Source organism: Pipistrellus hanaki (genome assembly GCF_964339955.1).
Source record: "Pipistrellus hanaki genome assembly, chromosome: 7".
In the NCBI taxonomy this organism is placed as follows: Eukaryota; Metazoa; Chordata; class Mammalia; order Chiroptera; family Vespertilionidae; genus Pipistrellus; species Pipistrellus hanaki.
Window position 1 is genome coordinate 38,077,848 of NC_140509.1, and position 13,819 is coordinate 38,091,666.

At 35.9% G+C, this 13,819-nt stretch overlaps 1 protein-coding gene across 9 annotated transcripts in view; it reads left to right on the forward strand.

Annotated features, from left to right (window-relative positions):
• DOP1A (DOP1 leucine zipper like protein A) overlaps positions 1 to 13,819 on the forward strand; it is a 73,169-nt gene that overhangs the window by 53,738 nt on the left and 5,612 nt on the right. For 7 of the 9 annotated variants that reach the window (XM_084890602.1, XM_084890605.1, XM_084890604.1 and 4 more), the window contains 12 exons: positions 2,356 to 2,411; positions 3,530 to 3,634; positions 4,881 to 4,947; positions 5,108 to 5,252; positions 5,422 to 5,501; positions 6,336 to 6,445; positions 6,682 to 6,831; positions 6,978 to 7,039; positions 8,180 to 8,332; positions 9,364 to 9,500; positions 10,539 to 10,594; positions 12,791 to 12,955. In XM_084890602.1, coding sequence (XP_084746728.1) covers positions 2,356 to 2,411; positions 3,530 to 3,634; positions 4,881 to 4,947; positions 5,108 to 5,252; positions 5,422 to 5,501; positions 6,336 to 6,445; positions 6,682 to 6,831; positions 6,978 to 7,039; positions 8,180 to 8,332; positions 9,364 to 9,500; positions 10,539 to 10,594; positions 12,791 to 12,955 — 1,286 coding nt within the window. The remainder of the gene's footprint in view (positions 1 to 2,355; positions 2,412 to 3,529; positions 3,635 to 4,880; positions 4,948 to 5,107; positions 5,253 to 5,421; positions 5,502 to 6,335; positions 6,446 to 6,681; positions 6,832 to 6,977; positions 7,040 to 8,179; positions 8,333 to 9,363; positions 9,501 to 10,538; positions 10,595 to 12,790; positions 12,956 to 13,819) is intronic. The other 2 variants (XM_084890609.1, XM_084890610.1) reach the window with 1 other exon arrangement.

The following is a 13,819-nucleotide window of genomic DNA, read 5'->3' on the forward strand; positions in this document are numbered from 1 at the left end:
CTCAGCTCTCTATTCTGATCCATTAATATATGTCTGTTTTTGTGGTGGTTTTTAAAAAATATATTTTATTGATTTTTTTTTTTTTTTTTACTGAGAGGAAGGGAGAGGGATAGAGAGTTAGAAACATCGATGAGAGAGAAACATCGATCAGCTGCCTCCTGCATACTTCCCACTGGGGATGTGCCCACAACCAAGGTACACGCCCTTGACTGGAATTGAACCTGGGACTCCCCAGTCCACAGGCCAACGCTCTATCCACTGAGTCAGACTGGTCAGGGCTATATGTCTGTTTTTATACCAATATCATGCTGCTTTGATTACTATGGCCTTATAGTATAGTTTGATATTAGGTAGCATGCTTCCTTCAACTTTATTCTTTTTTCTCAAGATGGCTGTGGCTATTCAGGTCTGTTGTGGTTCCATATAAATTTATGGAATATTTTTTTCTAGTTCTGTGAAGTATGCCATTCATATTTTTATAGGGATTATGTTGAATCTATAGATTGCTTGGGAAGTATGGACATTTTTACAATAGTCTTGCTATCCATGACCACAGTATATGCTTCCATTTACTTGTATCTTTTTCATTTTCTTTCTTCAGTGTCTTATAATTTTCTAAGTACAGGTCTTTTACATCCTAGGTTAAATTTATCCCTATATATTTTTTATGCAATTATAAATAGGATTGTTTTCTTACTTTCTCTTTCTGATAGTTCATTATTGATATATAGAAATGCAACTGATTTCTGGATATTTATTTTGTATCCTACTACTTTACTGAATTTATCAGTTCAAATAGGTTTTGTGTTGGTTTTTTTTTTGTGTGTGTGTGTGTGATCTTTAATATTCTCTACATAAAGTATCATGTCATCTGCAAATAATGACAGTTTTTCTTCTTCCTTTCAATTGGATCACCTTTTATTTCTTTTTCTTGTCTGATTGTTGTGGCTAGGACTTTCAGTACTATGTTGAATAAGAGTGATGAAAGTGGGCATCCCTGTCTTGTTGCTCAAAATGAATCTCTTAATTCTGTAAATTTACCTGTTTTGCTATAACTTTAGTTCTAGTCAGTGTCATTTCTTGATCATGTACAAGACTGTACCTTCAAAGAGCTACAGAAAATGAATAACACAATCTGCATTCATAGTTTTAATTGGGAAGACATGAAATTCTACAAGTAGTAAAATTATGGCCTCTCTACTTTTTCTGCTTTTAATTCTAGCAATTTTAAGAGGTCATTTTTTCTTAGAAATTGTTTATTAACTGCAAACATTAGACTTTCAGGCCATTCAAAAGAGACCTAATCACATCCATGAAAGAATTATTACACAGATCTGAAAATCTTGAAATTTTTTCCTTGATTTGCCAATAGAGAAAATATGCTTGCATATGTAAATAGCCAGTGTTCTTACCTTTTTAGTACTTTTCTTACTATTCTGAAATCACCTCTGGGGCATTTGTGATAAGATTTTAAATTTGCCTGTGAACACTCAGTTCAGCAAAATATTTTATGCATCTACTTGTACCAAATATTGGACTAAGTGTGCAAGATATGAAAACAAGAACAGATTTCACACACATTCTCTCTCTCTCCCCCTCCCTCTCTCCCCCTCCCTATCTCTCCCCCTCCCCTTCTCCCCCCTCCCCCCCTTCCCTCCCTTCCTCCCTTTTTCTCTCGACCTACTACCCCTCTGTTCTTACTCTTCTAAGTTCTGAGTAGATTAGATACTTCATTTTTTTTTGTAACAAAAGGGGAAAACTTCAAGGGAATATTTTCTACTAAAAAGGGAACAAATTGGATGTCAGTGGTCAACAGTTTCCTTTTCTTACCTAGTATTAATTCTAAGTACAGGTGTTTCTTTTTATTATATATTTCACTCAGGCATTATTTTTAGATAAGTCTACATTTTAGATATTAGGCATTATTCCCAATTTTGGCTAACTATATTAATTTAACAGAAATGTGTGATAAAATAGATTAAAAGCACATTTTATAAAAAAATCTCAACTTAATTCTGATAGCACAAACTAAGCATAAACTAATGAAAGTAAAACTAGTTTTGGTACTTACAGGGTAAATCGATCATTTAAAAGTAATAGCTAGAGTGGTAGGGTAAGAATTGAGAATCTTTTTACTCTTTCCATCCATTTTCAACTTTTTAAATAGCTCGAGTTTTTTCCCATACTAAATGAAAGAGAGCTGCATGGTTTTGTTTTGTTTTTATGACAAATTTGTGTTTGATTTTGTTTCGTTTTTTAATTAAAAATTGGCAGTAAAATTCAGAGTAGTTGCAACAATGAAAAAGCAAAGGCAGCATTTTTCTTCACTGTAAAATTGATTTCTTTTGTTTATAGAAACATCTTTCTTTGGAAGTCTGCATGCTTCAGTTTTTCTATGCTTATATTCAAAGGTAAGATAACTGATGTGGATCTCTCCTTACTCTATTAGCAATGTATAAAAGTTAGGAAACTTAGGAGAAAAGCACCTGAATTCTTTCAAGAAGTTGCTATTGCTTTCCCCTAAAACTAAAAGAACAAGTGATAGAAACAGAAACATTGTTTCTGGATATATTAATACAAGTCATTGGATATCTTCAGATCCCAAACATATAAAACCTGAAGACCTAAGTGTATTTAAGATACACTGGGTATTAAGACACTGAATTGAAAGAAAACTATTTAAATATAAATAAAAAGCCTACTATTGAAACCATGCCTACTGCCACTAAATTTATTATTATTTTTATATAGGTAAATATGTGGTGGCCTAATATGATTTTTTAAATGTTAGTAATAATATGAAAATATATATTTGTTATGGCATTCCAATTTTCCGTATAGTTAATCCCTGAATAGAAAGTTGGTTGACTTCAATTTTGATATAATTCTTACTAGAGAACTTGAATCCTTATCCTCTGTTATAGGGTAATTTGGTTTTATCACCAAGCCTGGCATCGTTTTGTGGTTTGTGACAGACATTATTATAAAGTTAGGTTGTATTGTGTATTAAAACTGGTTGTGACTGCCTAAAATCTAAACTTAGACACATAGAGGTGTTAGGGTTAAGATCAGACACAAGATAATTTCTCTATAGGTGAGAGATTGTTGTTTAGGTTAGGTTAACAGGTCTCCCAAAGATGAGACAGACTGATGGATGAAGAAAAAGAACTAGTAAAAGAAGTGGAGAGAACAGGATAGGAAGTCGATGACTATGATGTTAGTAATTAAAATGAGATTTCAGTTGTATTTTAGTTTTGAGAGTCCATGTGTTAAAAACAGGGTCTCTACAGCAAAATTTCTAGACTAATAAATCATACTGTGTATTAAATCTATTTGATATTCTTTTTATATAACAGAATAAAAGAGAAAGCTTTTAGGGATTTTTGTTTTCTCATAGTCTATAAAAATTTAGGGAATGTTTCAGAGAAACTAGATTTTGTTAAAGATTGTTGGTAAAATTATAAAGAAAGTTAAAGTTTACTGTGGATTTCTATATATGTATATATAAAAAAATATATTTATCTTGCAGAATTCCAGTGTCCAATTTAGTGGATAGCTGGGCATCACTTTTGATCCTACTGAAAGACTCTATACAACTGAGTCTTCCAGCCCCAGGGCAGTTCCTTATACTTGGGTAAGCAATTTTATTGTACTTAAAAATATTATTTTGAATAAATGAATGTTCATTATCTTAATTGCTATCTATCAGTTGTTTTGGGTAACCATGTGATCTCTACCATCTCAGAATTCTCAAGGTATAAAACTAGATGTATAACATGAGGCCTGTAAACAATGGAGTGGGCAGGGATGGAGAAATCATGTTTATACATATACAGAATGTAAATGTGCTAGTGTAAAGCTTACAACACTAGTTATTTCGTGAGGAGAGACTGTGGATTAGAAGAGGGAGGTGACATGAACCAGAAGGTCACAATTCGATTCCCGGTCGGGGCACATGTCCGGGATTTGGACTCAATCCCCAGTACAAGTGTGCAGGAGGTAACCAATCAGTGATTCTCATCATTGATGTTTCCGAGTGAAATATAAGGCATCCCCCCAAAATAAGGCCCCCCCTAGGCTAAACATGAGAGATTTGGTCCACTGATTCTGAAAGAAATGGAATCACAAGAAATTCACCAGGAAATTCTGAATTGGATTGTTATGATGGTGTTCCAGAAGATGATGACATGATTGTCATTGAATAAATGAGTAAATTCTTGATACTGTAGGATTCACAGTTTGTCTGGTTTGTGTTGATAACTACTGTTATCAACACAAATAATAAATTTATTTTCATTTAACAATAAATGGGTACCGTATTCTTCTTCATGGAAAAATAAGACATCCCCTGAAAATAAGACCTAGCGCATCTTTGGGAGCAAAAATTAATATAAGACACTGTCTTATTTTCAGGGAAACAGGGTATAACTATAACTTCTATTTAGTGTCTGCTTCCTTCACACATTGTTAAGATTCATCCATGTAATTTCATGTAGTTATTTGTTCATGTTTATTGCTGTTTAGTATTTCATTGCATGTATTATGCCATGGTGTATCTCTGTTGCTGGACATTTTTGTTCTTTCCAGTTTTGGGCTTTTTGCAAATAATGCTGTTATGCAAACATCCTTGGACATATCTTTTCATAGCATATGATACAATATATATATTCATTAAACATACAATATATATAATCGTGAAAAGAAATTATGAGGTAGCAAGAGGAAATATGATTCAAAGGATACATAGGATACAACATATATATTTATTAAACACACACAATAGAAATTGAGGCCACAGAGTCACTTGATCACTGTGAGAAATTAGATTGCATCATTTTATTCAATATTTCTGGTCTTTTGTTTTGTTTTGGCTCCTTTAGGGTTCTGAATGAGTTTATTATGAAAAACCCTAGTTTGGAAAATAAAAAAGACCAAAGAGACCTTCAGGTAAGGCATTCTGAATTGAGGACTGTTGCACAAACTGTTTCTCAGTGTTCTCGACACTGAAATGGGAAGGTCAAATAACCTTCTATGAAGTTGTCTATGAAGTTTCATGTGCCTGTATATAAGTACATATATTTATAGTGGTTTTTCCTTGTTTCTTTAGGATGTTACTCATAAAATAGTGGATGCAATTGGTGCAATTGCTGGTTCTTCTTTGGAACAGACAACATGGCTACGCCGGAATCTTGAAGTTAAGCCTTCTCCCAAAATAACGGTGGACGGAACCACTCTGGAATCTGATGTAGAAGGTATTGATATCAAACATTTAGGCCTATATGTATAGGTGTATATTCACTAAGAAAGCATTGTAGCTATTACTAGAAATACCATAAAATCATCCCTTTTTCCTCGTATTTAGCAGGCAGCTTTCTTAGTGGGAAAGATCTAACTTTACCTGCACCTTCTTCTCTTATTTAGATATGTTATCACCTGCACTGGAAACCTCAAACATAGCTCCTTCTGTATATAGTGTTCACGCACTGACATTGCTTTCTGAGGTAAATATTGAGTTTGTTAAAATGAACTTTCAAGTAAAAAGTTTCACAAATATTAGCAAGTAATTCTTAAAGTTTTTAATTTGAAAAATCATTTTGTACTTATAGAAATCACGGTATAGAATAAAGTTTGAATTTGTATTCAGGTTATTTAGTTTTTTTTTTAATATTTGTGATAATATCCTTAGATTTTGCTCACCTTCCCAAATACTATTTTTTAAAAGTGTACTTTTGTATCATAGTATGGTAGGGAGGGGTAGAGATTATATAATGATGCTTGCCACTATAAAGTATTTTACAGTATACCAAACATTTTTATATGCATCCTCTGACATGCTCTTTTTTATATCCTGATATATAGCCTTGCAGGCCATTTTTGTTGACTCTTTTAGATTGGATACTGAGCCTCACAAAGATTAGAACAATATGATTAAAATCAAATAGCTATTAATTGACAGAGTTGGGACTTGAGTATCTGAGTTCATTTGGTTGTTTTTACCCCAAGCCCCCTTTAACCAGGTCAGGAAAAGAGAATACTGAGTTTCTAGTCTTAAATTTACTATTTACTCGCATTAAAAGGACCTTGACCTCTCTTTTTATGTACTTCCCTATCTCAGTTAGAGATAGTAAAATTTGCCCATATTTATATATCCTGTAGTAATAATGAACAAAAAAAAGCAAATAGTATGAAACTGTTCATATAAAAATGGCTTAGGAAGATCTTATTTTAGATTTTTCTAATTTTAAGGCATTGTGGGTTTTTTCTTAAAGATGAAAATCACCTCTGAATGCTCTTAGATTATACTCCACTGTTTTTTTCTTTTTTTTTTTTTTTAGGTTTTGGCTCATCTTTTGGATATGGTTTTCTATAGTGACGAAAAAGAACGAGTTATTCCTTTACTTGTAAATATTATGCATTATGTTGTGCCCTACCTCCGAAATCACAGGTATTATTATTTAAGTAGATTTCTTAGTTAATTTGTAGCTCATTCCATTACTGCCATTATTTGAATTACCACAAAATGACATTATTTTTACCTTGAATTACAATGATTAAAAAATTTACCTTATGGTACTTTCTTTTTCCTATCATTGTTTTAGGTAACTGTGAACATTAATGAATAACTTACTATGATGATTAAAATGATAACATATAGATTAAGGTGGTTTTCCTTCCTCCTAGTGCACATAATGCCCCTAGCTATCGAGCCTGTGTCCAGCTGCTCAGCAGTCTTAGTGGGTATCAGTACACCCGGAGAGCCTGGAAAAAAGAAGCCTTTGACCTCTTTATGGATCCCAGTTTCTTTCAGATGGATGCCTCCTGTGTTAATCAGTAAGTCATTGTCTAGCTTTTATTCAACATGATAATGCATCTCATAAAGTCTGTTGAAATTAATTACTATCCTGCAAAAGAGAACATGTTTTAATAATGATAACAACAAAATCTTAATTATATATCTTAATCCTTGTCTTTTTCAGTTGGAGAGCAATTCTGGACAATTTGATGACACATGATAAGACAACATTTAGAGATTTGATGAGTGAGTATTATGGGATGACAACCTAAGCAATGTATTTCCTATACATAATATGTAATCTATTCTTATTTATTTTGCTCTTTTTAGATACTACTGATTATACTTAGCTCTTTGTCAAGTTATACTTAGTACCCTCTAGGAATATAATATTAAAACTCAAAGGGGACAGCATAGTGATAACTAATAAGTAAAATTGTTTGACCATGTGTCTGTAAATTGTTTCCTTAGACCATAGCGTAGAACCTAGCACATAGTAAGCACTCAGTAAGTAATTGTTGAAGAAATGAAACAGTGGTATTTCATCTGAAGAAAAGGGATCTTTAAAAATGTTTTTAAGTTTGGAAGTTACTAAGCTAATGACCTTAATAGCAGCGAAGTTGGGTGAGTCTGTATGATTCTGCATAAGCTCTTAAACACAAACTACAGTCCCCCCTCCAGAAAATAAAGCAGCAGCATATTCTTGCTTCTCTGTTCTTCACTGCGTTGTTTTAAGGTTCAGATCTATCCATTCAACAAATATTTATTAAAAGACAAAAATGGGGCAGGCATTATGCTAACCTTAGTCACATAAATAAGATTATTTTCGGGAATAAGTAAGAAGTTGTAAAGGAAATAGAGCAATGCAATAGATTTTATATAACAGCTAAAGAGCTCATATTTGAGGTGAAACTAAAGAAGCCACGAGATGTCCTAGGGGCAGAGTATTTCAGGCACAGAAACAAAAATTATAAAGGCCTTGGGTGGGAATGAGCTTGGTGAGTTCAAGGAAAAACAAGCAAGACAGTGTGATTGCAGAAGAGTGAGCAGGGGAAGAGTGACAAGACATAAGGAAGGAGAGGAGAGCAAGGTAGACCAGGCCAGAAATTAGGAAGATGGCATAAAATATTAAAGGGTTTATAAAATGGCATTGTTAGTAATCTTACCGTCAGAAACTTCTAGTTCTAAAGTTTCTGTCTCTACATCACAGCTCCTACACAAATCTGGCTTGTGTATGTTGGATCTGTTTGCCAATCCCTCTGCCCCAGAGAGAAGCCCAAGTTCTCTACCCTAGGTTCCTTCCACTCTTAATCTAACCATTTTTAAAAACAAATAATGATCTGGCTGACTATATCACAACCTCTCTCACATGTTTTCTGTTTTCAGCTCGTGTGGCTGTGGCTCAAAGTAGTTCGCTTAATCTCTTTGCAAACCGGGATGTGGAGCTAGAGCAGAGAGCTATGCTCCTCAAAAGATTAGCATTTGCTATTTTTAGCAGTGAAATTGACCAGTACCAGAAATATCTTCCAGATATACAAGGTAAATAGTGGAAACTATTTTATTTGCCTTCCAAACTGGAGGGCTTCTTGCTGCTTAGAAAATACTTTCCCTAAGTTGTAATATGGGGTGAAATATACCATCTATAGGTAGATGAAAAATGTTGTAGAATTAGAAATTCATTCTATTGAAACAATAAAAAAATACCACTAGTATGTAAAAGCAATCAAACAATGAGTTTGTAGAATGCTTGTAAAGTAGTTCCTTTTGTTATTTGACTCACATCTCCTAGGGATTCATATTTGAGGATGAGGTATAAGACTATTTTGCTGTGGGCAGTATTATTAGCATTTTTAAATTGTGCATAAGGGGTCATATACCTTTAAGCAGAGGACCAAAATATAGGCAGAGCCAGGAAATTTTGAAATTTTGACTGGAAGTAGCATTTCAAGGTCTGTAGTCTAGGGTCAGGGTATGGAGTGAATAAGGTTTTAATAAACCTTCATGAAGGATGTCAGTGCACTTAACGCACCGGGGGATGAACTTGCCCTGGGACAAATTGTTTGCTGCTCTGTCAGTGTGCTTGTGCCGCCACCAGCCCCCAGCCACAGCAGCCAGCCTGGAGACGTCTCCTCAGTGAAATTATTTCTCTCTCTCAGAAGATAAGTAACTCCTTCCTGACCCCTTGTAGCTGAAGTCACATATACAGTACATCACCCACACTGTTTGTGCTGTTGTTCTCAAGTCGACTAGATCAGGGCTACTCAAAGTGGACCCGTACAGACATTTACAGTAAGCATTTTTTAACATTTTAACAAGTTCACAGAATCTGTTGATTCTAATAAGAAGAAAGTGGCATTTGTATTTTTATATCTTTTTCTTTATGATTTTTCTAATAATTCATTTTTATTATAGTTTACAAAAGTATCAACCTACAGCATATTAGAAGTTTTGTAGAGTTGGTCCTTCACCACAGAGAGTTTGAGCAAAACTAGACTAGATTATATAGAAAAGTTTTATATTAAAATGATTCTAGTTATTTAGGTATTGACCATTTGCTGCATTTCTTTCAGAGAGATTAGTGGAGAGTCTTCGTTTGCCCCAGGTGCCAACTCTTCACTCTCAAGTGTTCCTCTTCTTCAGAGTGTTGCTTTTAAGAATGTCTCCACAACATCTTACCTCACTCTGGCCTACCATGATTACAGAACTTGTGAGTTCATTTTTGTTTAGTCAATTTATAATAAATTATAGAGCACTGCGGGTAGTGTCAGCATGTTTACTATATAAGAACTAATTTTCAAAGAGACTTGAACTCTAGTTAAGCCTTTTTCTGACAATTTTAACATTTGAAAATAGTAAAACATGTCAGATTACCTCTCCATATGGCTTAAACTTCCTAATATAAAGCATTAATATTAGCTACTTGTAAATCGTTACTTTGTCTGATTTGGTTTAATTTAATCTCTTTACACCAAATGTTTAACTTTGTCCCAGCTGCCAGGCCTGGTTCCCACCTGTGGCAGCACCTCTTGAGTGGTGAGAGGGGCGTAGCTGTATTTAAATGGACTCACATAAGGCACATACTCACTCTAAACTGCAGTTCTTGCTCTAGTTAAGCTGGCTTCAGAGAGAGACTTTTTGTTCTGAATGATTTTGAAAACTCCCAAACAGTGAACCTTCCCCCTACACTAATCCATTCCTCTCCCCAAACCATACCCTGTCACCCTCTTCTGAGTGATTTGGGGAGTTGGGGAAAGGAAGATTATTAAAGAAAGGGAAAGGAATGCACAACTCTGACAACCCAGCATTTACAGTTTCCCCACAAAGAAATTGGTTTTATTTTTCCTTTTTTACAATAGTAACTGTAACTCTGTTCCATATTCATCCAAACCAAAAACATACCTTCATCTCAACTCTGCCTAATGATTATTAGCAAGGCTCTGTGGTAAATATCCTGAAGTTGTTTCCTAAAATTTGTGGGGTTTTATTTATTGTCAAAAGTATTACAGATGTCCCCCTTTCTCTCCCAATTAACCCTCTCAACCCCACCCCCTCCTCGTGCCTTCACCACACTATTATCTGTGTCTACGGGTTATGCATATATGCATACAAGTTCTTTGATTAATCTCTTCCTGCACCCCCTAAAATTTATTTTTATATTAATGCAAATGTAGCCTAAAGATAACTTGAAAGAAGAATTAAATATCCAGTTTGAAAAAACATTTAACATTTATTCCACGGTCTTCAGGTACAGGTATTTTTACTGATGGAGCAGGAACTCACTGCTGATGAAGATATTTCACGGTAATATGTAATTCATATCAATATATTCTTGACAATATTTAGTATCCAAAAATCATCCAGAATGTTACTTTAAACTAGAAGAATACAGATACTGTTTTATCTAAGTACTTAATATACAGGGTTGGGCAGAAGTAGGTTTACCGTTGCTCATATGGAAAGTTGTCTACACTAATAAAAGAGAAAGATGCAAATTGACCGTACCTTTGCGAGGACCACCAGCCAATCAGGAGTGTGTACGCAAATTAACCCAACAAATATGGTGGGTTAATTTGCATACACAGGTGCTGAGCTGCCAGAGGCAGGATGCTTGCATCACGCAGGTGTTTCACACCACCCTAGCCGCTCCGGGCCTCTGGGCAGCATGGGAAGGTGGAAAGGTGGCTCCAGCTGGAGTGAGGGCAGTGCTGGCAGCCAGGGGAAGGAAGGCCCATTCTTGCATGAATTTTCATGCATCGGGCTTTTAGTATAATAATAAATAATATTACAAGAATATTGCACTCACAATTGTAAACCTACTTTCGCCACACCCTGTGCTTAGTCTGTTACTATCTACTTGATTACATTTGGATACATGTTCACTTGTTCCTAAAACACTTTGGACTGGATTAAACTATCAGTATTCATGGCCTTTGGCCTATAGACACAAATTTTGTTTAAAGCTATATAATAGTGTTTCAGCTATATGAGCCATTTTGGGTTTGGTAGGTCAGATCTTGGCCATAACACATGCAGCAAAATGTATTATGGGAGGAAACCTTTCACTAAAATATTCATATGTTCAGATCTTCCAGATGATATCACTTCAATGTATTATAATTTCACTAGAGACCTGGTGCACAAAATTCATGCATTGGGGGCAGGGTCCTTCAGCCTGGCTTGCACCCTGTCCAATCTGGTACCCCTCAGGGTATGTTTGACTGCCTCTTGTAATCTGGAACCACTGGCTCCTAACTGCTCACCTGCCTGATTGCCTCTAACCCCTCTGGCTCCTAACTGACCACTGGCTCCTAACCCCTCTGCCTGATCGCCCCTAACCACCTCTGCCTGCCTGCCTGATTGCCCCTAACTGCTCCCCTACTGGCCTGATTGCCCCTAACTGCTAACCCTCCTGTCTTGATCTTCCTTAACCACCTCTTCCTTGTCCTGCACCCAGGACCTGGGCTTCCCTCCCTCTGGCCAGCTGCAGGAACCCAGGACCTGGGTTGGCTTTGCCCGGGCCAGCGGCTTTGCTTGGGCTGCAGCCGCAGGCACTGGTGCCCGGGGTGGCAGGCCAGGTGGCTGGTCCCCATTCCTCTCATAAGCTCATTTGTGCCTGGCTGGTTCCCATACCTCTCTCCCAAGTGTTGAGTGTCTGAGCTGTTATAGCATGAAGGCATGAGGGCATATAGACCATTTGCATATTAGCTCTTTATTATATAGGGTTCTTCTTAGTAGAGGCAGTTCATTGTATGACTAAATATAATTTATTTTTATTTATATAGGATTTGTGTACAAATAAGTTTATAAATTTAAAATTTCCTTTAAAACCATTATGTCTTTTAGTGTGTGTGTGTGTGTGTGTGTGTGTGTGTGTGTATATATATATATATATATATATATATATATATATATATATATATATATAATTGATTTTTTTTTTACAGAGAGGGAGAGGGATAGAGAGCCAGAAACCTCAATCAGCTGCCTCCTGCACACCTCCTCCTGGGGATGTGCCCACAACCAAGGTACATGCCCTTGACTGGAATAGAACCCAGGACCTTTCAGTCCGCAGGCTGACTCTATTCACTGAGCCAAACCGATCAGGGCTAAGACCATTATGTCTTGAGTATATTTTATTCTTTTATTCAAGTGTTCAACTTATAAGAGTTCCCCGTACTAAATAACTGTGTTTGTTTTTATAGAAAGTCCCCAATCCCTTGCAGAACAAAACTGAGTTGTAGAGAGGTCTCTTGGTTTTAAAACTTTTGGGTGTAACATAGTAATTCTGTACTATTTTTATGTTAATAAAATTTAAAGAACAAAGGGTAATGTTTTGTTTGAGACCAGCTAAATTACAGTCATAACTTTGCTTAGTAAGTACAGGTACTTACATTTTCAAATGATAATAAAAAATACTAGTTGGCACTTGGAGGTTTTCCAGGAATTACCCGTTAGTAAACAGGTCCAGCTACTGACAGCACTGTCTCCTGCTCACAGGACCTCAGGCCCCTCTGTGGCTGGTCTGGAGACAACCTACACAGGCGGCAATGGCTTTTCTACTTCGTATAACAGCCAGCGGTGGTTAAACCTCTATCTCTCCGCTTGCAAATTTTTGGATTTGGCCCTGGCATTGCCCTCTGAAAACCTTCCTCAGTTTCAGATGTAAGTAAAAGCAACGATGTTTTAAATGGATATTCTGAAAATGCATTTGCTTTGGTCACTGATATCTAAGACTAATTGAAAAGTTTTTGTATAAGTTGAAATATTTTTAATGAATATTAAAAATTATAAAATATTTTTATAATTCTGAGGGATGAGAGAACAGACTTATTGGAAGTAAATTATTTCTATGGATATATTAAAATTAACAGACCAGTCAGCCAACAAATTGAATGCTCCCTGGATGTGACACAGTGGGGAACGTGACTCATCAGCTTCAAGTCCAGTGAAAGAGACCTAAACACATGATTTGATAGCAAATGTGATCCAAGATGCTGTGAGGCCACACCACAGTGACTGCTCCTGCCTTTGAGGGTCAGGCAAGCCAAGAGGGCAGCTTTGTACTGAGGTGGTGAAGAGTGAGGGTTGATGAGTGTGTGAAGACTTAGAAAGGAGTGGACTTGGTGTGTTAAAAATATTGAAAGATTAGTATTGATGGAGCAGAACTTTGAAAGAAAAGGCCGGAATGGGACTGAATTATGAATTATAGCCTTGTAAGCTATTATTAGAGAATTTGCACTTTACTCTAAGGACAGTGGGAAGCCTCTGAAGCATACTAAGGAATGAAGTGCTGTTATCAGGTCAGGCTTGCATTTTAGAAATTTCACTGTGGCTGTAGTTTGAAGAAAGGACTGGACATGGGCAAGACTTGAATGGAGGCTGTTTTATTCCAGATGAGAGTGAACAGCACTAGAGATGGCAGAGGGGAATAGGGAGAAAACTGATGTAAGTTTTTACAATGCCTTATTCGTAAGCATTCAATATTTAATTATGGTTTCTCACATTTAAATTTTTAATAGGCAAACT